The 24,532-nt window shown below is 36.8% G+C and overlaps 1 protein-coding gene across 1 annotated transcript in view; it reads right to left on the bottom strand.

Moving 5' to 3' along the window:
- EML4 (EMAP like 4) overlaps positions 1–24,532 on the bottom strand; it is a 147,911-nt gene that overhangs the window by 36,000 nt on the left and 87,379 nt on the right. Inside the window, exons 8-14 of the mRNA XM_021697806.2 lie at positions 16,748–16,871; positions 15,349–15,498; positions 14,326–14,395; positions 13,092–13,202; positions 10,725–10,820; positions 5,664–5,798; positions 5,417–5,552 (exon numbers count right to left, since the gene is read on the bottom strand). Coding sequence (XP_021553481.1) covers positions 5,417–5,552; positions 5,664–5,798; positions 10,725–10,820; positions 13,092–13,202; positions 14,326–14,395; positions 15,349–15,498; positions 16,748–16,871 — 822 coding nt within the window. The remainder of the gene's footprint in view (positions 1–5,416; positions 5,553–5,663; positions 5,799–10,724; positions 10,821–13,091; positions 13,203–14,325; positions 14,396–15,348; positions 15,499–16,747; positions 16,872–24,532) is intronic.

The raw sequence follows: 24,532 nt of genomic DNA, 5'->3' as shown, positions 1-24,532 counted from the left end.
GACATGACCACCTCATTAAACACTTAAGATCTTCCTAGAATGATGGAATGTTAGAAAACAGAAAATAAACCTGAGGAACAAATGCTTCATCAAGAATAAAAATATCTAAGTAGTATCAGCTCCATGAGATTTCTACTCTCAAACCTCCTACCCCTTAAGAGTTATTTCCTGAGGAGGACCTAATACTAATTGAGATAAAATTTCTGTGTTTCAAATTTAAACACATTACCAAAGTTCCCTTTAGATAGTATTTACCAATATAACAAATTATTGGTCAAAGATTTCTTTCTCATGGGCCTGTATTTCTGACATTCCAATTTAAGCCAAGTAATGTTTGAAATACCTACCAAGAAAAATAATTATCCTTGAATTTAAAAACTTATTGTATCTCCAGGTGTAATCATGGCCAAGTCTATCCAAGCTTAATTGCAAATACCCCCTTTCTTCACATCTCTAACAGAAACAAAGTTTCCTTAAAAAGCAGTTTACCCTGACTTCAAGTAAGGATAATTTGGAGGGCTTTCTGTGCCTGTTTACCTATAAAATTGAATATCAGGGAGACTTTGAAATTTATATTATCAGCAACTGGGCAAATGTGCTCATGTTGATTATTTGGAGAGTAGGTAAAATGGTGTTTCTTAGTTCCCTAAAGATTTAAGAATAATGGAAATTATCTTGTAATATTCTCAACTTCCCCTCCCCCCACTTTAAACTTATGAATTATTTCATAAAAGAAAAATCTGAACTTTCTCATATAGGTAGGAAATAAGTACCTTGTACTCACATGATAAACAGAAAATACTGAAACAACCTACGTGTTGACTGGCAGATGAACTGATAAAGAAAATGTGGTGTTAAAAAAACAAGTGGTGTACACACAAATACACAATGGAATTAAAAAAAAGAAGGAAATCCTGCCACTTGTAACAACGTGGATGGACCTTGAGGGTATTATGCTAAGTGAAACAAGTAAGACACAGAAAGACAAATACTATATGATTTCACAAGTAAAATCTTAAAAAAATGAACTAATAGAAACAGAACAGACTGGTGGTTGTCAGAGGTGGTGGCGGGGGAAATAGGTGACAATGGTCAAAAGGTAGAAACATCCAGTTATAAGATGAGTAAGTTCTGGAGATGTAATAATGTATAACAATTAACAATACTATATTGTATATTTTAAAGATCCTGAGAGTAAGTCTTAAGAATTTGTGGTAATCATTTGGCATATATACATATATCATTATGTTGTACACTTTATGAATCAGTTATGAAATTAAACTTCTGCCATCTAAAAACGTCCCCTTATCAGACATGTTATCACCGTATTTTTGGTTGAAAAGGCTGCCAGCCATGGATGCAGAAATACGTATCAGGGAATATGCAAAATGGATCAATCTACTGAAATTTTGGGCAAGAATTTAAAAATGGAAACTTTGAGTGTTCTGATCTAAGGTTATACATTTATTTCACTGCACTCATCAAACCCTTCCTCTAGTCCTTTCTAGAACGGAAACCCTCAAATGTAAAGGAAGAAACAAAATTCTTAGCAAGTTTGCCCATAACAGGATCAGTCATGTGGCAGAGTACAATACAGTCTATTTCATGTGCCCAGCAGTTTACGAAGATTAGATTTCCTATTTCCTGCATGTTCATATGCGGATTTTCTTTGCACAAAGGCTAAGCCACAAGTTTTTTAGACAAAAACCAAAATAAAAACCTCTCCCTGCCTCCCACCTCAGCACATGTCAACAATTTAAGTCACTGTTTTGGTAGACAATGCTGTCCCTCTACTTTTCTAATACTGAGCAAATGAGCCCAGGAAAAAGAAAACAGAGATGAGTGGGAAAGGTAGTTGATAGTATCATTGTCCTTTCTTTTTTCTTAAGAATCCTCAATCCACTGCCATCCTTCTCATGAATTTTGAACCTAAACCAGGCAAAAGAAGCTAAAGAAAGCACAGCCAATGAGATCAGGATCACTGGTAATACAATTTAAGGATTAATTTCTATCCAATTCACCCACCAAACTTAGAAATTCAGCTGAATGGATATGGAAAACACCACTGTAGTATATCTCCCCAAAAACAGTATAAAAATCTGCACAATGGTAAGAAATCTACAAGTCTACAAATTCCACATTTTCATGAAAATAGTGCTTTCATCAGTACCACTCAACTTTTATTCCTACACTAACACCCAAAGGTAAGATTAAAGTCATTTCCTTAACAAAAGGTTTAACAAATAATTTTCAAACAGCTAGTACCAAACGCCAGACATTGTGTTAGTCCTGGGAAAGTCTATTAGGGAAGACAGACATGTAAATTAGGGCTTTCCTTCAGAGCAGAGAAACAAGGATTCCCTTATTCTTAAGTTATTGGTGGTGATTTCCACGGTCTGATGCAGAGACTCCAGGGAGACAAAGGGAAGTTGTTAAAGTTGTTTCAGTGTATTTAAGGTGAGGTGGATGAATAAGAGAAACAAGGGTGCAATGCTCTGCCATTCCCCAGGGGAAATGTCTCAGGAACCCCAGGTTGGTTCCCTGTCAATCTCCACCTCTTTTCTTGTGGTTTCTCAAGAGTCTGATTGGTTTAGCTAGTTTTCTTTCTACTGCTACAACCTGTTGCTGTTAATAAAGAATCTCTCTCTGTTCCCAGCCCACTGATTTTAGAACAAGGTCTCTAATTTTCTCTCATAACCTTCTACTTTGAAGGAAGCATGGTACTCTGGATATTTTTTCAGCTTTATTTTTCTTAAACGGTAAAGAAAAATGGGGTTGAAAAAAGGCTATTTTCAGTGCCATTCCTCTAATTTTTTCATCTACCACAGAAAAGGGCAAAGCAGACTTTGGGCGCAAATGGGACTGGTCCTGGGACGGAGCCCCATACTGGCCTCCCTGCTCAGTGGAGAGCCTGCTTCTCCCTCTCCTTCTGCTGCTCCCCCTACTTGTGCTCTCTCATGCGCTCTTTCTCTCAAATAAATAAATTCTTTAAAAAAAAAAAAAGAATATATCTATTTCTGAGGACAATCAGTTTGAGGTAAAGCTAAAGAAATGCCAAGGCCCACTACGAGGGCTGGGAAAAGGGGTTGTAGTTAGAAAAAGAAGGGGACCAAACTACGAGTTTATTCTTTTTCCCTCCTCTGTCCCATTTTATGACATGGACATGCATACTGCCTCATCGAAACCCCCAGACTCAGCCCAAGGGAGACTGAACCCTCTAGTCTTGCTATGTTGGGAAAAGGAGAGAAGAAAGGTAGGAAATGTGCCACAAATGTAGTAATTAGGATAATCATTCTTTATTACTATACTATAAATAACTACTAATCATCAACTGTTAAGATCTTTGGAAACAGGCTTTTGAGAGTCGATAAGGATATCTTTAATCACTAATTGCCTAGAAAATAATACCTCTAAATTTATAGGGTTTTAGTTTTATTATTCATTTATTATAAGTCCAATATCCACAGATAAGACAAAGGTTTCAGTGGGATCCCAATTCCAACAAGTAGAACTCTAAAGTAAGAGTCTGATTATGTGATGCTTTACTACATTACTATTCTTTTACAATCCATTAAAATAAAAACTTCAATATAAGTCTTTAACAGAGTTGCCTTTACTGAGATCAGTGTCATCCTGCAAGACCTTCCCCCACCCCCCATTTACTCACATAAGATATCTCAGCTCCTAAGGCTCCAGTCTCAGAATAAAATGGAGGCTCTTGCTCTTTTTCAAGGATAATTCTTCCTCATATGCCCAATCCAGGTATTCTCATCTCTCTCTTTTTAGTCTCCTCTTCTTTACCGGCAATTCCCATTTTACTTTCAGGTTTTAGGCAACCTTAAAAAGACTAATGACTGACTCTAGTAACTCTCTACTTCCTATTCCATTTTCATCTTGGATTCTCAAAATTCTCCATCTTGAGACTGGCTGCTCTATACTTAGGTGTTCGGGGGCCTTAATGTTCTATTGATATTGCAAACTACTAATGGACAGTTCTTGGTTTTTATTCTTGACTTCTCTATAAGAGCACTGATAATCCTAGAAACTCTCTCCTCCCTTCTTCAGGGGCATAAGTAAGAGTTCTATCTTGTTAACTTTTTTCATTTATTTATTTATTTTTAAAGATTTTATTTATTTGAGAGCGAGAGCACGGGGGGAGGGGGAGCGGCGGGGAGGGAGAAGCAGAGTCCATGCTGAGCAGAGAGCCTGATGCGGGGCTCGATCCCAGGGCCCCAGGATCATGACCTGAGCTGAAAGCAGTCACTTAACCAACTGAGCCACCCAGGTGCCCCAACTTTTTTTTTTTGAAAATTTCACTTCTGTAATCCTTGCAGGGTCTTTTCTGGTTATCTAACTGGGGGATAAAGGACCCTTGGCCTCGTAACTCTTCTTCTATGGTGAGCTCAACAACCAGTTTTAAGGATTCTTGTGTATAACTAAAAAAATCTATATCTTTTTTTTTTTTAAAGATTTTATTTATTTATTTGACAGAGAGATACACAGCGAGAGAGGGAACACAAGCAGGGGGAGTGGAAGAGGGAGAAGCAGGCTTCCCACGGAGCAGGGAGCCTGATGTGGGGCTCGATCCCAGGACTCTGGGATCATGACCTGCGACTGAGCCACCCAGGCATCCTAAAAAAATCTATATCTTAATCCCTACTTAAATTATCAATTACTTAGTATATATTAAACAGATAGTAGGAATTACAAGCTGTTTTTTAAAATCAAATTTCCTGGGGCACCTGGGTGGCTCAATTGGTTAAGTGGCTGCCTTCGGCTCAGGTCATGATCCCAGGGTCTTGGGATCAAGCCCCACATTGGGCTCCCTGCTCAGCAGGGAGCCTGCTTCTCCCTCTCCTGCTCACCCTACCCTGCTTGTGCTCTCTGTCAAATAAATTACATCTTAAAAAAAATAAAATAAAATTTCTTTCAAATTGGCTAGCTCTTATCTCTGTTAACTTTTACATGACAAACTGATTCACATTATCCTGGATGCCTCACATTCATATCCATCCTTCTGCCTTTGCTTGCACTGTTTCCCTAAACTGGGATCAAGGTTCTGTATCTTTTGTAGTCTTGTACATTCATTATGGTGTAGCTTAAATACCATTTCTTTTGTGAAGGCTTCACAAAACACTAATGATCAGGATAATTTCTCTCTTAATCTTTATACTGTTTAAATTAACGTATCTATATCATCTCTAATTACTTTGTATTAACCTCCTAAAAGGAAAGGTTGAATATAGTCAAATGTAGGTTATCTATGCTCAGTGAGTAACTGTAAAGAATTTAGTTTTAAAAAACAGATTATCATGAAAAACCTTAAAAACCAAAGTCATTTTGAGGAGTAAGAGCCAACCTGCAACAGCAGGATGTGTGCATTAAAAGTGAGGACTTTAATGTGAGAATACTGTACCTTTAGGCCCTTTCCCAGGGGTGGGTTCTACAGTAGTTTTGCTCCATATAAGTATGACTCCACCTGAGTCGCCAGTAAGAACATCTCCATTCCCCAAGAATGCTAAACACTGCACAAATTTTGGTTTTTCATATTTCTACAATGAAACAAAGAGAATTTTCAGTTTTCCCTTTGGCATGATGTTTGTTTACTCAACAATTAAAAAATCAAAAGTTTTATAATGAAGTTATAACATTCTGATCCTTACCCCAAAAATTCCCTGTTTTCTTGTTAGTGAATTGCCACTCCAGGTCCAGAAAAAGATATGAGATTTACCACATGTTATTATGGTATTTGCATCTGTTGGATGGAACTCCACAGCCAAAACAACTTCATTTGTTGTCTGTGGATAGAGAAATAAAGCCTTAGATGAATGTATATCCTTATCTCCGTAAGTACCAATTATAGCTACTGACAATCAAAGACTGGGAAACATTTTGAGAAAATGTCTTTTCTTCAAAGATCAATTTTCCTGAAAAATTTTAACAGATTTTTAGAATAATGATTTAAATTTGATGTCCTCATACTACTGTATCATCTTTTACGCTATTTACATATAATAACTCTGCACTAGTAAGATGTATGAATTAGTTTTAGATTTCTTTTAATTTCCATTCAGGTAAAAGTACACTAAAACTAGCAAATGCAAGAGCCATATACATTCTATCAAAAAGACAGACTGTCATTTTGATGGGAAAAAAAAAAAAGTCTTATCTTTCTTGGTACTATGGACCAAGAAAATATTACTGATTGAGAGATTCATCATCAGGCTGAGGGCTTAAAAAGTAGATATAGAATGGTCACTCTACTGACACCTACAGAAATGAAAAACAAACAAACAAAAAAACGAAGACGTTTTATGCTCTTTCCTCAAAAAAACCTAGAAAGGACAGGAGTTAAGTTTAAAAGAACTAGAGTGAGATGTGGAAGAAACAGGCATGAGAGTCACAAAAGAATTACAAATATAGTTTTTTCACTGAAATTACTGAATTGAGGATATTTTAAAAACAGCATATTTCTATGTATTTAGTAAATCACAACTGAATTATCAAATGTTTTATGGCAAAAGCACCTATTCAAACTTAACAGTGAGGTAAAAAATACATGCTTGTACAGCTGCTTACTGTTAGCTGTTGTTTACTTGCAGGGTGAATAATATCCATTTTTTAGAAAGATTTATTTTAGAGAGACAAAGTGCACAAGTGCACACACACGTGGGGGGAGGGGCAGGAAAATAGAATCTTCAAGCAGACTACAACATGGGGCTCCATCCCATGACCCATGAGATCATGACCTGAGCAAAAACCGAGTCGGACACTTAACTGACTGAGCCACCCAGGTGCCCCATTAATGTCCATTTTTTAACTTAAGTAAGAACTTCATGTCTATGAAAGCCATTTCTTTTTTGCAAATCAACATGATAATCTTATGAACAAAGTGAGTTAAACATAGTATATTTTATGTGTTTTAAAGTAGGCTCCATGCTGGGCAGAGCTCGAACTCACGACCCTGAGATCAAGACCTGAGCTGAGATCAAAAGTCAGATGCTTAACCGACTGAGCCACCCAGAACCCCTATGTTTTATGTTCTTATACCAATAAAATGAAAAACGAAAAAACTGATCTAAATTTAGAAATTTTCCTAGGACTCCAATATTTCTGCCAATTTTACATTTCTACTAACATTTGAGTTTGAGGGCCTTATACAGGCACATATATAAAACCCAAACAATCTAATCTAAATGCTTTTCCCCCTTAACTAGAATTCAGGTTATAAGATGAGGGAAAAGGGCAGTACCTTTTCTTGCTATATAATTCTCCACAATGATTATATATACGTAGGTCAAAGTAAATTTTAAAGATAATGTTAATAACAAAACAAAAATTAGTCCTCTCTCTTCTAGAGATGCCTTTTTTTTTTTTTTTAAGTAATCTTATGCCCAATGTGGGGCTTGAACTCATGACCCTGAGATCAAGAGTCACATGCTCTCCCAACTGAATCAGCCAGGCACCATGATGCTACCTTTTAAAAACTGAACAGTCCCTCGTTTTCACTTGGACAAGAATCAAAACTACTTGACAGTTGAATCTTATGCCAAATGGATTAATTGAGGGTTATAAAACTTAACTACAAATACTCCCAGTATACAAACCCATAATGCTAGTGTAAGATATTCAATATATAACTTGAAGTAATCTATGAAATTAAATCACTTTGGGTATAAGTGTAGCCTCACAGGATATTTTACTTTCTTTTTTTTTTTTTTAAAGATTTTTATTTTTATTTGACAGAGAGAAAGAGAGCATCAGAGACCACAAGGCGCCGGGGCGGGGGGTGGCAGAGGGAGAAGTAGGCTCGCCGGTGAGCAGAGAGCCTGATGCAGAGCTTGATCCCAGGACCCTGGGATCATGACCTGAGCAGAAGGCAGACACTTAACTGACTGAGCCACCCCTGGTGCCCCCAGGATATTTTATGTTAGTTTTTATTGGTTTATATTATACATACAGAAAAGTACTCAAAATCCTAAGTATAGAGCTTGATAAATTCTCACAAACTGAACACATTTTCTGTACAGCATCTAGAACAAGAAAAAGAACATTTCTAACATCCCAGAAATAACTTAGATACCTTTTCTAGACACTATCCCCTACGTATGCTCAAGTAACCAGGATCCTGACTTGTAGCAGCATAGATTACTTTGTTTTAACTGGAATCATATAGAATGTACTCCTTTGTGTCTGACCCCATTTTATCTACATTTGTGAGATTCACTTAATACTGGTGCATATATTGTAAACTGTTCATTCTCATTGCTGTATTGTATTCCTTTGTATGTAAAGACCACACTATTGATTTATCCATTCTCCTACTGATTGGCATTTGGGTAACTTCCTTTTTTTGGCTACCATTATTTTTGATTAGTTGTCTTTTGGTCAACACATGGATATACTTCTGTTGGGTTTATATCTAAGAGTGGAACAGGATGGTAGAGGGTATGCACATCTGTATGTTCAACTTTAGAAGGTAATGCCAAACAGTTTTCCAAAAATGGCTGTGCCGATTTCTATGTTCAACATACAGCAGTGTATGAGAGTTCCAGTTACTTCACACCCTCATAAACCTTGTTATTTTTGTCTACTCTTATCCCTTCATAATTCCACACATACTCAGCTTGTCAACTTCCATGAAATTCATGCTGGGATTTTGACTATGTTGAAAGTACAGAATAATAGGGCGCCTGGGTGGCTCAGATGGTTAAGCGTCTGCCTTCGGCTCAGGTCATGATCCCAGCATCCTGGGATCGAGTCCCGCATCGGGCTCTCTGCTCCTTGGGAGCCTGCTTCTCCCTCTGCCTCTCTTTCTCTGTCTCTCATGAATAAATAAATAAAATCTTTAAAAAAAAAAAAAAAGAAAAGAAAAAGAAAGTATAGAATAATATGCAGAGAAGTATTATCTTTATAATATTTTCTTCTATCCATGATTATTGTATATTCCTCCATTTATTTAGGTCTTCTTTAATTTCTGTCAGTAAGGTTTTGAAGTTGCCTTGCTGAATTTTAAACTTCTATAAATTAACTAGGTATGTATCAACTCCCCAAATTTCTGTGACTTAAGCAGAAATAGAGCTCACCTACAGTGGAAGAGAATAAGGTCAACATACAGGAAAAGGAGGAGAGAGAAGAGAATCAGTGATCCAGTCCCTGAATCAAGTCATTCCGGAGACAAAATTCCCCTCTGACCTTTTCTAGCTGTGTTCTTTCTCTCCCTAACCATGAATCAATACATTCTCTTTATCTCTCAGTTGTTTTGCAGTCACTTGCACTGGAAAGAGCTCTAATACAGACTTCTGGGATACAGTGCTTAAGGAACTTCAGTGTGACAAGCAAGGGGAAAAGAGTTTCTCACTTTCGCAAGTAGGTGGAATATGGTGGGAGGCGAAACTGGTTGAGGGTTGAGGAAGATGACTAGTGCAGAATGGGACATGTTGATTTTGACCTGCAGGACAGGACATTCAAAGAAAGATGCCTAGCAGGCAACAAGAAATATAGGTGTGCTAGAGAGAGATCTGGGTTAGAGTTAATTGATATGGGACACAGCAGACAGTTAACTAAGGCCATAAGAGCACATGATACCAGTGGAGGACATGGGATATAACTGAAGAATACCAACATTTAAGGTCCTGGAAAGGAGATCAAAAGTGGCCAGTAGGAGGAAAACCACAAGACTTCATCTGGTAGCCTTTACTACAAAGGATCAAAATTCACCCATTTTACTTCGGTATAACGTCCCCATGTTTCAGTGTTCAATTACTCTGAATGATGGCTGAAAGACAATCTATGTCCTCATTTATGTTTTTCAAGATTTGAGGTTTCCTGACATGTCATATTCTTTTCAAGTACAATCAATCTACTCTTTCAAAAGATTAACTTACACTATTTAAAAGAATCTCTTTTTGACCAACAAGCTGAAAGCTTGAAGCTTGTATCAAACAAAACTGCTAAGAGAGAGAGCGCGCACAACTAAAGAGGAATGTGATGTTATTTAAGAGTACAGCAAATATGTCACAGGCTTTTTATAGTCATACTGTCACTCTGAATCCCTCTGAAAGCCTTTCAGAGGGAGGCCATTGCCACCCATATGAACACAGTTGCAATGTTAACCTTATATTCTTTTCTTACAAGTTGTACATACAAAAGGATCAACCCTATTCTACAACAATTATAAATGCTGTAGCATTTTATGTAATAATCCCATACATGTAATTAAGACCAAAAAACTTACCGTTACATATGCTTTTTGGTTATGTCAGTTATATTCCTAGAATGAATTTTTCCTTTAGATTTTTAAAACTTTAAAGATTGAATGAAGTAACAAATTTTGTTAAAGAAGAAACCAGGTAGAGTATTCAGAGTTAATTCTGAGATGAGATAACCATCCACTTTGGCATTTCTGTAGCACAATGTGTCTGAAATATCACTGGAATTTAGTTGAAGGTGCTTGACTATTTTATCTTAAGAATACTTTAAGAATTGACCTCAGGATCTATAGATACTATCACAGAAACTACAGACTATAAACAGGCGTTGTTTAAAAAAAAATAAATGGTAGGTATTCTTAATATCATTAGAATAATGGCAAATCAATAAATCTAATGAATATGGCCAGTTGGTATGCTCTTGCAACTTAAGGATATGCAATATACTTCCAAGGATCTGCAAAACAAATAATGTATTCTGAAAAATAATAATTAAAACTTCTTTTGATTTACCTTTATTTCTGCTCCTTTTGATTTTTTCTGCCAATCCCACACAGTAAGCATATGCTCATTGGAGTCATCAATAACACATAAATGAACACCTGAATCCTAAAGAAAAATCAATTAAAGGCATTTAAAAATTTTCAGTTAAAGTTGACTTTCTAAGAAGAAATACCGTATTATTAAAACTGCCAATATTAAGATAATCCCAAATCCTTTAAACTCACAGCTCCTTGAAAGGAAATGATTATCCTATTTCCTGACTGTATTTTCTTCAGAAATATAATGAAGATTCATTTAAAAATATTTTCTATTTTTAATTTTTTCCCCCTAGGTTAACTTCCACCTGCCATCTAAGTTACTTCTGTTAGTCAGATAGCAATACAGTTTTCCATGATATACCTGACTTATATTAACATGGATAAATGAGATAAATAAATTTTCTATTTTCCTTTAAAATTTTTTTTTAAAGATTTATTTATTTGAGAAAGAGAAAGTAAACATGGGTGGGGAGGGGCCAAGGGAGATGGAGAGAGAAAATCTCAAGCAGATTCACCACTCAGGTGTGGAGCGTGACGCAGGGCCTGATCTCACGATTGTGAGATCATGATCTGAGCTGAATTAAGAGTCAAACACTTAACCGACTGAGCCAACCAGGCACCCCTCTTTTCTATTTTTCTGAAACTATTTTCATTCATATAATTTAAGTCTCCCAGTTTACGAAAAGAAAATGTGGATACTAAAAAACTGTTTTCCATTAGCATTTGCAGTATATGCCTAATGACATATATGGGAGAAAGAAATACTGTGGTGAAAAGAGGTACTGAGGAAGGGGAGAGCTTATTACTCTCTTCTCTATCTTTTTTTAGCCTATATTAAAACAATTACCTAAACTAGGAAAAGTTAGAGTGAGGCAATCCAAGATAGTCTTAACACTGTAACAATGTTACCAACAAGATGACAACAGTTCCTGCTACAGAAATTTAAGGGTAAGAAAGGTAGTGAAAAACCTTCTGTCCACTTACCACCTTTTGTAAATGCCTTTCTCAAAATTCTTATCTCACTGGACCTCTGGACATTCAGTACCTTCAAAGCTAGCAAAGTTCCTATGTCCACCCAAATTTATCTTTAAGTTCTAAAAAATGTCCCTTCCGCCTCCATGTCCCACAAAACTCCCATAATCCATAATAAACCTGCTGACAGCTAGGAACTGAAGAGGTAATATGAACACATACATATATTCTACTTTTTTTTTTCTTTTTAAGATTTTATTTATTTGACAGAGAGCGAGAGCAGAACACAAGCAGGGGGAGCGGGAGAGGGAGAAGCAGGCTTCCCGCTGAGCAGGGAGCCCGATGCAGGGCTCGATCCCAGGACCCTGGGATCATGACCTAAGCCGAAGGCAGACGCTTAATGACTGAGCCACCGAGCCGCCCCTGAATATATACATATATTCTAAAGTATGAGTGAGCCCCAATAAAATCTGGAGGGGTGTTTGTATTTGAAATTTAAAATCATGGATCCTAAACTGTAGATCTCCTGTATACTCTATAATTGTATATAATTCAAGAAAAAATAGAATGTTTCAATGGGTAATATCCTCGTTTTATTTTCCCCTCAGAATAAAGCCTCAAAGTTTAGATAAGACTGCTAGATACTGAATTTTAAACTCATGTTGTCATCAATTCAGAACCAAGATAATTCATGATTTTAGTAAGTACAAAGGTCTGATTTTTTTTTTTAAAGATTTTATTTATTTGAGAGAGAGAGAGAGAGAATGAGAGAGAGAACCTGAGAGGGGGGAGGGTCAGAGGGAGAAGCAGACTCCCCGCTGAGCAGGGAGCCTGATGCAGGACTCAATCCTGGGACTCCAGAATCATGACCTGAACTGAAGGCAGTCGCTTAACCAACTGAGTCACCCACGCACCCCACAAAGGTCTGATTATTTCATTTGTTCCAACATGACATCAAGAAAAGTCAGTATTTGTGCAGAACTGGCCAACTTTCAGGTCTGTGAATTTTCTAAATAAAATAGATTTCCATGATTCAAGCTGAAGCAAAAAAGCACATCCTACTGCTCATTTCAATTATACCATGCTATGTATATATTCCTCTAACCATTTCCTGCAACTACAGGAATCCTATTTCATAATAGGATTCAGAACAAAAGTATAATTAGGTATAATAACCTGTATCCCATTTAAACCAAAGTATACTTTAGTACCTAGGTTAAAATGCTGTCCATTGCTAAGCAATAGCTAACAATTCAGTTAGCACTTTCTATGAATACACACACATACACACACACACACAACTGAGCTTATCTTCTTTTCTGCTTCTTTATGCAGCTTGCTCACTTCTTTAAAAACGGTTACTTACTGCTTTTGAAAAATCCAGGCATCCTACTCCACGCTCAAAGGTCCCAAGTCCAATAATTTGCAGTGTGGATAAACTAACTGAATCCCACACTCTGACATGGGGTTGCAGAGGCTGCAAAAACAAGGGGAAAAATACAAGCTAGCAGGACTAACTGGTATTCAGGTGGATGCAAATAAATACTGTTACCACAGAGAACTGTCTGCCATCTTTAAAAAGCAGTAGGGATGGATAAACCTCTAATATAAAATAGCTACTGCATTAGACATGACCCCAAAGAATCTTGAGTAGGTATTTTCTTCTCATACTATGAAAACAAGAAAATAACAACAGGATAATAATAGTAGCTGCAAATGATTTAGTATTTACTATGTCATATTCTATTCTAAGTACATGTATTAATTAATTTATTCCTCATAATCCTATGAACTATGTACTATAATAATCACCATTTAACAGATGAGGAAACGGAGATACAGAGATTTGAATAACTTGCCCAAAGTTATACAGTTATTAAAAGGCAGAGTTAGAATTCTAACCCAGGCAAATTTGCTCTGGATACTCTGCTTTTAACGTTACCTTCATTCCTGGGAAACTAATACTTTTTTTTCCTAATCAGTGTCCAATAAATTGCTAATCAGTTCTTAAACAGAATTTGAAACTGGAAGGGGCCTTAGAAGTCATCCAATATAACCATTCCAACTCCTTTTCTTTAAATAAACTCAAGCCAGAGAATGTCATGGGTACAATCAGACACATGTTAATCAGTCATCAATAATACTGTTGATCCTTACAAGTAAGGGATTTATTACGTAAACCAACCTAATAATATTGAGTAGGAACTGAAAATTTTAAAGTGTTATCAGTTCTAGTCATATATAAAATCCAGAGGTCCATCAATGTAGTGAAACTGTAGTATCCTCTGGCAAACACTGATAAGTTATGCTATGTTAAAAAAAAAAAAAAAGTAACAAGCTTATGAGTCCTCCCAATTTTACAAGTAAATAGTTTCCTTAGGGAGAACATTTATTTTTAGAGAAAAATATTTAAGTAGTATGATTCTCTTTTGTTTTTTGGAATGTTCTTACATTCTGCTATATTTTTTCCCTGCTTATACTAGAAATCCCTTAGTTGCCATTTAAAAGAATAAAATAAACAAGCCATGGTTAAAATTACAATCGATTCCATTCTGATGGCAATGTCATTGGTACAGCATGCAGAACACTATGCCACTCACCCTTCCATCTTTATCCACTCCAGCTATCTGTCCAGTTGCGATCCTAATTTTGTCAGGATGGATAGCAAGGCTAAAAAACAGTATTAACAACAATTTTAAATATGGGAAACATGTGAAACAGCCAAAATATGCCTTAGTAACAACATCTGTCAAACAATTTTCAGTTTTTAATCATTAAAAAATTCTCGTGACTTATCTGCTTTATTTTCTTTAGCAAATCAAATAAGCATCAAGCATCTAAGTTTTGGCCATAGTTTTTCTTTCTTTGCTAAACTAAAATAGACAATGGAACACTAAATTCACAATTGTGACAGGGTAAGTTAAACTGTCTTCATCTGTTCAAGTTCCTTTCTAGTCCTGCATATGCGCATGCACAGTCAGATGGTTTTATCATACTGAAGATGTGGTACTGCACTGTGCAAATATAATCTATTACAATGTCAGCATTTTCCCTGTTTGCTATATAAAATAGCAATTATTGCATATTATTGACTGAACAGCTCTTCTAATAGTTCTGCTTTTCTACAAAGGAACACAGTGAACATCCTCACACATAGCACCTCCAAACTTTTAATTAGTTCTTCATGCTGCAATCTTGTAAGTCAAACTTGGGGCAAGAAATTCTTAAGTACAAACTGAAAATAGGGCAGCATATATGCCCACATTTCTCATGTTAAACATGAGTGACAAGCAAAATTTTTAAAAGGATGTCTTTCCTGTCTATACCTAGACTCTTTCTACATCTTGCAACCAAGCTCAAAGTATTTTGTTCTCAGTATGTATGGCTCATTACTTTCCAGAAGATTATCAATTAAATTGTCAGAAGAAATAAAAATGCTTTAAAAGTTACACTAGAACTTCCCCCATATTAAAATGCCACTTTTTAAAATATATTCTACAGAATGACCATAATATCCTTAACATCTGAGAGCTCTCCACAAGAAACCATTTCTGAAAAAACCCAAATTAAAAAGAAAAGCAAAAATGACAAAAAAAAAAAAAAAAGTGTTCAATGATACCAACCATTTCACACAGTCTGTGTGACCCAGGTAGTGTCGCTGAGTTCTCTCCTCATAATTAAATAGTACTACTACTGATGCTATGAAATACACTATTTCTCCGGTAGGAAGAAGGTAAACATTAGCGCGACAGTCCTTTCCTCGATAACCGTATCTTAAACACAAAAGTCAAGGGTTTTAAATAACACAATTTTTAAGGTGTAAACTAACAAGTTTTTCATGGATACCTAAGGGAATGAGGAAGGTATAAAGAAAACAGGAATGCATCGAAACTAGGAAACTCAAGTCCTGCCACTATCCAGGGTGCAATCCTGAGTTTTTAATGTGCATAAATCTTAGTTTCCTCATTCCCCAAATACATATTGAGTTCCTAACATGTGGCAGGCACAGGCTGAACATACAGTTCTGAACAAAACAAACAGAGGCCTGCGTCCCTGAAGCTTATGCTCTGGCAAAGATGACAAAAACAAACACCAAAAGATCGTTAGAAATTGTGGAAAGAAAAGTAACAGTATCCTAGGAGAAAGCATAGAAGGAACACCTAATGTAAATGGAGAGAAAGTGAAGAGAGGGATCAAAAGAAGAGCGGAGAAAATGACATTTATGCTTGACCTAAATAATGAGTAAGACAGCCAGGCACAGTTGGTAGGCAGAGTGTTTATTAAAAAGTTGTACAGAATTATAGGATTGGTGAGTTTTCCCAAGCTAATTTCTGCAGAAATGAGGGAATGAATGAAAGGGTAGGGGAAAGAGCTTATAGGAGAACGGAGGCAGAAAGCTGAGTTCAAACTACTAGCTCCATTCTGTTTCATGGAGTTTCTCAAAGGTTCTAAGAGAAAAATTTCTAAGTGAAATTAAGGGAGGTCTTTTATGTAGTCATTTTTTTACAAAGTCAGGCTGAGAAGTTAATTCTGGAATTAGAACCAATCTTGTTAATTTGAGCTCTTAAAATAATTTACATCATTTCACAAGTTACGAAATGCTTAACTGATGTTTCCTTATTTAATTCTTACAATAGCTCAGTAAAGTAGGAGTTACTAACCTCTTTTTATAAGGGAAGTAAAGTTCATTGGAGGTGGCAGAGCTGAGACGCAAACACTAGTCTTCCCATTCCAGCCTAATGCCTTTTCTAGCACACTGTAAGTAGCTGCCACGATGTTCATACAATAATACCACTTGCCCTATTCAAAGATATTAATTTGGGTGGTTTTAAATTGCTAATAGCAAAATATATATAACATGTGAAGGATGAGAGGTAAGATCTCTTTACTTTCTCAAGTGGTTACAATGTTTATTATATATTTTTTTTGTATAAAGACAATTTTGATAGAGGTTAGGTAAATGAATTTTTCTTAAACTAAAGACAAAGCAAACAAATTTGCTGTCACAGTAGAGAAGGATACACCCACTCCAGTTTCAGCTTCTCAGGAGGCAGTTCTGTTCTGATGTCATCATAGTTTTCAACATCAGAAGGAATGAACATTGTAATTGGCCGACCTCGCATAAACATTTTAACATATTCTCCTTCTGTTAAAACACAAGACAAAAGTTAAGTCAATCTTCTGAATAATCATAGAAAAGTGGATTATTAAGGTGATATAGTAAGAACAAGACAAAAAAATAGCTAGTTCAGAGTTTTATTCTTATTATACATAATTATTTTTATATAAAGACCTTGTCTAAAACATTGCAGGAAAAAACTATTGGTCATTTCCTTAAATGAGAATAACTATTTTCACAATTAAACTAAACAAGAAGGCCAGGAAAGCTGAGGTAGAAAAATGGAAAAAAAATTAGGATGAAAGTTTTTCTGACAGTTGAAAATAAAGAGATTATCAGGGCAGACAACAAACATGTCTAACATACTACTTGATCAACCTACTAATTTTTTTTTTTTTAAGATTTTATTTATTTTTTTTGAGAGAGAGAGACAGAGAGAGAATGAGCACATGAGCAAACATGAGTTGGGGGACGGTCAGAGGGAAAAGCAGGCTCCCTGCTGAGCAGGGAGCCCAATGCAGGACTCGATCCCGGAACGCTGGGATCATGACCTGAGCTGAAGGCAGACGCTTAACTGACTGAGCCACCCAGGCGTCCCAACCTACTGATGTTTAATGAGACATACAAAAAACATGGCCTGAGACTACACCATGAGGAGAGGAGTCATACAGCATCATAAGTCAGGATGCGGAGAGAGGACAAGAGCTCTGCCACACACAGCGAGTATAGCTGGAAGGGAAAGAAGACCAACCTCCCTCACTTCACAACTTTTCCAACTATCAGGGTTGGGTCTAAACAATTTAATTCAATTACAATACACTAACATTTTTAAGACAGTGCTAGGAAATAGTTTTCTAATTAGCAGTATAGGTTCTAAGACATCTTTTATTTACTTAAAGCAGTAGTTGTTTATAAGATCTGCAACAATCTAAAACTAAAGATGTTAAAGACAAGTCTAGAATCAAATCAATATTTATTGCGTATCTTTTACAAAAGGAAACAAAACTTCACTAAGCAGACAAGATTGTTTCTTGAGAACAAAAACCAAAAAACAACACCCATCCTCGGCCTCAGCATCCTAATGACCTACATATAGGTAAGTTTAGTAGATGGTGACAGTGATGATGAAATGGCCACAAGAAAACCTAAACAGGAAGGAGAAAATAAGGGACTGAGTACGAAAGCATAGCATGTGTCTAGCACTTACCAACTTGTTTGGCATGATATGAAAAAACAGCAGAAACAGACTGAAAATGTGGTCATCAACCAGAGGCTGATACAACTCTAGGACCTCTAATAATGACCTAAGCTATGAAGGAGAATACATAATTCAATAGTTTATATAATGAGAACCATGGAAGAAGGAAAGATAAATTACTTGATGAACGTCTGCAAGTATTTGTTCTTGTTATGGGTGAGAAGTTCAAGTTATTTTTATTATTATTACTCACTTGTGCTTGGCCTCATGGTTAGATCTAAGAACAGGCTAAGACCTCCCACGCCACAGTTTTCACACCACATGATATAGGTCTTTATTACTTCTGAATCTAAGAGTGGGCTCTGCTTCCTGATGATTTTTAGCATTGCTAGACTTGAGGAGAACTAAATGATTACCAGTTGCAACTATTTCTCTTCTGCAATCATCTTTATCAGCATCTCCTTGTCCTTTTTTGTATAGTTCATTTTTTTATAGGTATCAATTTGTTATATAATTTCCCTCATGTTTTTTTTTTTTTTTAAAGAATATAAATTCTTGGGGTCCCTGGCTGGCTTAATCAGTAGAACATGTGACTCTTGATCTTGGGGTTGTAAATTCGAGCCCCACATTGGGTGTAGAGATTACTTAAAAATAATATCTTTAAATATATATATATATAAATTCTTAGAGGCAGATATCCTGTCCTTTGGAATTTACCCCCAGGATCTTTAATCAGAGGCGTATATCATAAATGCTTTCTGGATGAAAAAATAAAACTATTAGCAGATGTCTCTACCACTTAGAGGAGATCAGATGTCCAGACAAGGGAATGGGTTTAGGAATAGTGGTATCAAAGAAAACAAAAGTTCTCCTTTGGTAATAGAGACAGCTCAGAATACCATATTGCTCCCTCTGTCAATTATCCTTTATCAACTATTCCTTTCTCCTCAGCAGCACAAGCAACTAAATAAAAGCAAAGAAACTATCTAGTGCTTGTCAACTTTTCCAAAATAAAAACGGCAATGCATGTCAGGATGAAAATGTTTTCTCTGCCTGGAAACTGGCAGTATATATGTTGAGGTCCAAATATGTAATCTAGGAACCTATACCAACTCCTGAGATTGAGGGAGGCAATATATCATAGTGGAAAGAACATGAGCTTTGGGAAAAGACTGATCAAGATCTGCATTCCAGCTTTATTGCTGACTAGCTGTATGACTCTGTCCTCATTTTCCTAATACACAAAATAGTACTACTACTTACCACCTGCAATTATGATTCACTAAATAAGACATTACATTGTAAGGGATAATATGAGGTCCTCAACAAGTATTTATTCCCTTCCCTTTGAGAAGAATTTGTACCATTCTGAACCCTGTCTAGGAACTGCTTATAATACGTGATTTAACACACATAATATCTCTTCATAAGCTTTAAATCGGCTGTCCACAGAACAGTATGTATAGGTAAATAAGCTAAAATTCTATCATGTACACTTTTTAAAAAGATTTCATTTATTTGAGAAAGAGAGCAGAGCGAGAAAGAGCACACGAGTGGGGGGCAGGGGCAGAGGGAGAGGGAGAAACAGGCTTCTCACTGAGCAAGGGACCCTACATGACCTGAGCCTAAGACAGATGCTTCACTGACTGAGCCATCCAGGGGCCCCTATCATGTACACTTTAAAACCGGGGTCACAAATTGACTACCTACTGGCGCACACAGGTAATCCAAAATGAGAGCAGTGAGAGAATATAGGATGATTGACTGGGATCTGGGACCACTGGCACACCCCATGCTCATGTCAGGGAGGCAGCAGCTAGTTAAGTCCATGAAACGTGTGGGCCTAGTGTTGCTAGATATTCCCTTTTTTTTTCCCCAAGAGAAATGGGAAATCTATAGTTTATTGTTATATCTCCCAATTCTTAAATATTTAATCCTTGTGGGGAAAAAAAAGGGAAAATACCATGTGAAAACGCACTTCTGGCCTGTGTACAGCAGTCTGAGACCTTTTTTTTTTTTTTTTTTTTTAAAGAATACAGTCTTTACCTTGGGAATCAGGTAAAAAGAGTCTCTTTTCTCCTCAACCATTGTTGGGTATAGATTCTCACTGCAAACTTGTTCTTGAGATTGTCAGACTTCTTGACCTTACAGTCAAAGGACTTGACAGTCCATTTGTCTGTTTTGTCAAACTAAAGCTACTTTCTGGCTGTTCTCACTGTAAAACTACAGTACCATGAAAGTCAAGAAGGGATGGGCCATGAGACCAGTCAAAGAAAATTATGAGATTAGTTATATTTTCTGGTGGTCAAGAAAAACAATCTGAGAAAAATAAATTACTAAACTATTTCATGATAATTAGTAAACACAGTATAGAGCTTTTCAGTATTCAATAATAAAGCTGCTTTTTAGTGAAATGTAATTAATCTCAACATTTTATTTCTTACTTGGCACTGTGAAAATTCCTTGGACTAAGTGGGAGGCTATACAGTATAGTGGAGAGAATACAAAGTTTGTGATAAAGACAGACCTTGGTTTGAATTCCAGCTTTACCACTTACAAGTTTATGCCAAATAAAAAAACAAGTTTTAAGAGAGGGAGGGAGGGAGGGGGAGGGGCAGAGAGAGGAGAATCTCAAGCAGGCTTCGTGCCCAGCGTGGTCACAGCCCTGAGATCATGACCTGAGCCAGAATCAAGAGTCGGAAACTTAATCGACTGAGCCACCCAAGTGCCTCTAAATATTCTTAATTGAATCTGATCGATGATAGCTTAATTATAAAAAAAGAAATTCTGTGGGAAACTGTTGATAAAAATACTATAATCAATCCCCAAATACCATTAGTTTGTTTCTCTAGACACACACAATGTGGGAACTCGTAGAAATTTAAGAGTTCACCTAGTCCAACCCCCTACCTGTAGAGAAGGGGAAACCAAAGCTCAAAGAGGTCAAATGAGTTTTTAGACTGTGTTCCAAAATTTTATGATTTAGAACTTGTGAAACATTTTTATTCTCAAACTATGTTCTAGACCTGCAGCATCCAAAACAATAGCCACTGGTTCTGAACACTTAAAATGTGGTTAGTATGAACTGAGATATGCTGTAATTGTACAATACAGATTTTTAAGTCTTAGTATGAAAAAAAGTAAGATATGTCAATGACTGATCACACATTGAAATGATACTCTGGATATACTGGGCTAAATTTATTAAACTTACTCTTACCTGTCTCTTTTTACTTTTTAAAATGCGGCTATTAGAACATTTTAAATGACATATGTGTTATACATCATATTTCTATTGGATAGTACTATTCAGACAGCAGTAAGGTCCTCAGAAGTCCAATTACCTGACAATACAGCTTACTTATAATCCAAATAGAAGCCTGAGCTTTGGACCCCAATAGTAGGAAATCAGAGTACAAAAGAGGAAGATATTTCTGTTCTATTATCTTTGGAAAGAGTGAACACTAGGCAGAAATTTTTATTTATTTATTTATTTATTTATTTAAGAGAGAGAGGAGAGCGAGAGTGTGTGCAAACGGGAGAGGGAGAGAGAATTTCAAGCACACTCCACGCTGAGCATGGAGCCTGACGCAGGGCTTGATCCCACGACCCCACTCATGACTCAGGGCTCATGACCTGAGCCACAAGAGTTAGATGCTTAACAGGCTGAGCAACCCAGGTGCCCCTAGGCAGAAATCTGAAACACTTGATTTTAACACTTTCCTTCCTTTGTCCTTCTCACTGCTAGCACTTCCCCTTTGGTCTACTCTTGTTAACTCAATCTTCTACTTTAGCATCTCCCCTAGGCCGTCCTATCCCGCAAAGTGCTCCAAACTGCAAAATGACCTTCATATTCCTTAATCCAAACTTTCTGGGAGTTATCTAAGGTGTTCTGAGAAAAGCACTACCGCTGAAATGATTCAGACAGATATAAATAACTAGTTACCGAAAGTTACTTATTTAAATAAACTCTACTCACAACACGGGGCTTGAACTCAGGAGTTGCATGCTCTACCGACTGAGACAGCCAGGTGACCCAAAGTTACTTATGTATTTAAAACATATTTATCAAAATTCATTAATCTTTCACAGACTAATAGTGAAAGGTAAAGTGGAGAAGGAAATTAGTACTGGACATACTCTGCTCTAAGATCAGTTCTTCCAGTGTGTCCCCCCCCCCCCCCCCCCCCCCAATAGCTAGCTCCCTTTTTGGACCTGGAGATTAAACAAACAACAAAAAGGCTTTCAAAGGCAACAGCAGAGCTTCAGGGTTTTGGACTATGACTATACTCATTTGTATAATGGGTACTGCCTATAGAAAACCTTCTGAACTTCTATAATGTTTACAGTTTAACACATCTTCCTCCCAAAAGTTTCCACTTTAGAGATCCACTTTTATTTGTATTTTACAATCTTTAGAACTAAAGAGCCCCCCCTCACTGAAAATTGGAATTTAAATTTTATATTTAACTATAATGTAGCAGAGTGTGATGCTATCTAATTCCAGCAAACAGGAAATCGGAGAATCTTTAGTCTGAGCTTTTTTTTTGTTAGTCACCATACAGTACATCATTAGTTTTTGATGTAGTGTTCCATGATTCACTGTTTGTGTATAACACCCAGCGCTCCACGCAATACGTGCCCTCCTTAATACTCATCACCAGGCTAACCCATCCCCCCACCCTGCCTCCCCTCTAAAACCCTCAGTTTGTTTCCCAGAGTCCATAGATGTCTATGGCCATTCCACCCTGAACACACCTGATCTAGTGTGAGCTTTTACCAGTTCTATTCCCCCAAATCATAAAGCTCAAGAACAGGTAGGTAAACAAAAAGCTAGAAATACTGACTATAATTTTCTAGTAGAAAGTAACAAAGAGCATTTTAGGTAGGCTAAAATCTTTTCTTAAAAAGAATAAATTCTCAAAAGATTTCAAGTCCTAGTTCATGATCCGGTTATACTGTAGTAATAATATTTCAAAATCCAATGAAACAATGTAATCTATAAGAATCTTTGGACTTTGAATAAATTGATCTGTACAATAAAGTCTAAATTTCACCCCTTTTCAAAGGTCTAGCTATAAAAATTGGTAAAATGTAGATCCCCAAATTAAAAAAAGGAGGTGTGAATTTAGAAGGATATAATCTAACCCTCCTATTTTGCAGATTTAAAAAATTCTTAGTTGGGGTGCTTGCCAAATATTACATAGCTTTACTTGCTAGGACAAAAACCCAGGTCTGAAAAATATGACCAAGTAGTAAAATGCTACCTTAATTTTCTTTGTTCTATAGGCAGACTTCTACTGACTGGTAAATTTTACTGAATTCTTTATCACACAGGAGCAGGGGGAGTGGGGTGACGGTGCACAATGAAGATATAAAAGAAGTGAACCTAGCCCCTTAGGAGCTTACAGCAGAGCCATAACCAAGTCTTACGTAACTGCTAATCAACTCAACACTAAAGACACTAAGGAGTCCACCTGTAGCTACTTTCTTGAATCTAAACCTCCTTTAATCAGATTTCTTTGTTATTTTGTTTACAACTCTGATTGTAATAAAATCACTTCAAGATAATCAGATATGGGCATTTGCTTAAGCATTTTGGATTATTTTTACTACCTAAAAAAGGCTTTCTTTGGGAAAAGATGGGAAAGAAGTCTAGTCCAACAATGAGACACATAAAACTTCCAAAAGACTTGTTGTTATATTGCTGAAAACTTTTCTGAACTAAGCAAAATATGGTTGTATTTTTTTAAATATGGTTGTATTTAAAAAACTCCCTCAAATCACTTATATCCCCAGGAAAAGTTATTTTAAGCACTAAATTGAAATTTTTTTCATTTTATCTGAATATACCAAGTTGGATTTAATTTAAAAATAAATTCAAAAGAGAAACTTCAGATAACAAAATATTTACCTAACTCTTTTTAAAAAAAGATTTATTTTAGAGAGAGAGAGAGCGCTCGAGCACAAGTAGGGGGAGGGGCAGAGGGAGACACTCTTCAAGCAGACTCCCCGCTGACCATGGAGGCCAATGTGGGGGCCCAAAGGCGGGGCTAGACCTCACGACCCATGAGATCATGATCTAAGCCGAAACCAAAAGTCCAATGCTCAACCGACTGAGCTACCCAGGTGCCCTGCCTCTAGCTCTTTTCCTTTTTTAAAAGATTTTATTTATTTCAGGGCACCTGGGTGGCTCAGTAGGTTAAGTGTCGGCCTTTAGCTCAGGTCGTGATCCCAGCGTCCTGGGATTGAGCCCCACGTCCGGCTCCCTGCTCAGCAGGGAGTCTGCTTCTCCCTCTCTCTCTGCCTGCTGCTCCCCCTGCTGTGCCCTCTCTCTAATACACGAATAAAATCTTAAAAAAATCAAAAGATTTTATTTATTTGAGAGAGAGAGAGAGAGAGAGTGAGTGAGCACGTGAGGGGAGGAGCAGAGGGAGAGGGACAAGCAGACTCTATGCTGAGCGAAGAGCCAGATGCAGGGCTTGATGTC

This window comes from Neomonachus schauinslandi, chromosome 10, assembly GCF_002201575.2.
Source record: "Neomonachus schauinslandi chromosome 10, ASM220157v2, whole genome shotgun sequence".
Taxonomy (NCBI): Eukaryota; Metazoa; Chordata; class Mammalia; order Carnivora; family Phocidae; genus Neomonachus; species Neomonachus schauinslandi.
The sequence above is the reverse complement of the archived record's forward strand: the minus strand, read 5'-3'. Positions and strand labels throughout refer to the sequence as shown.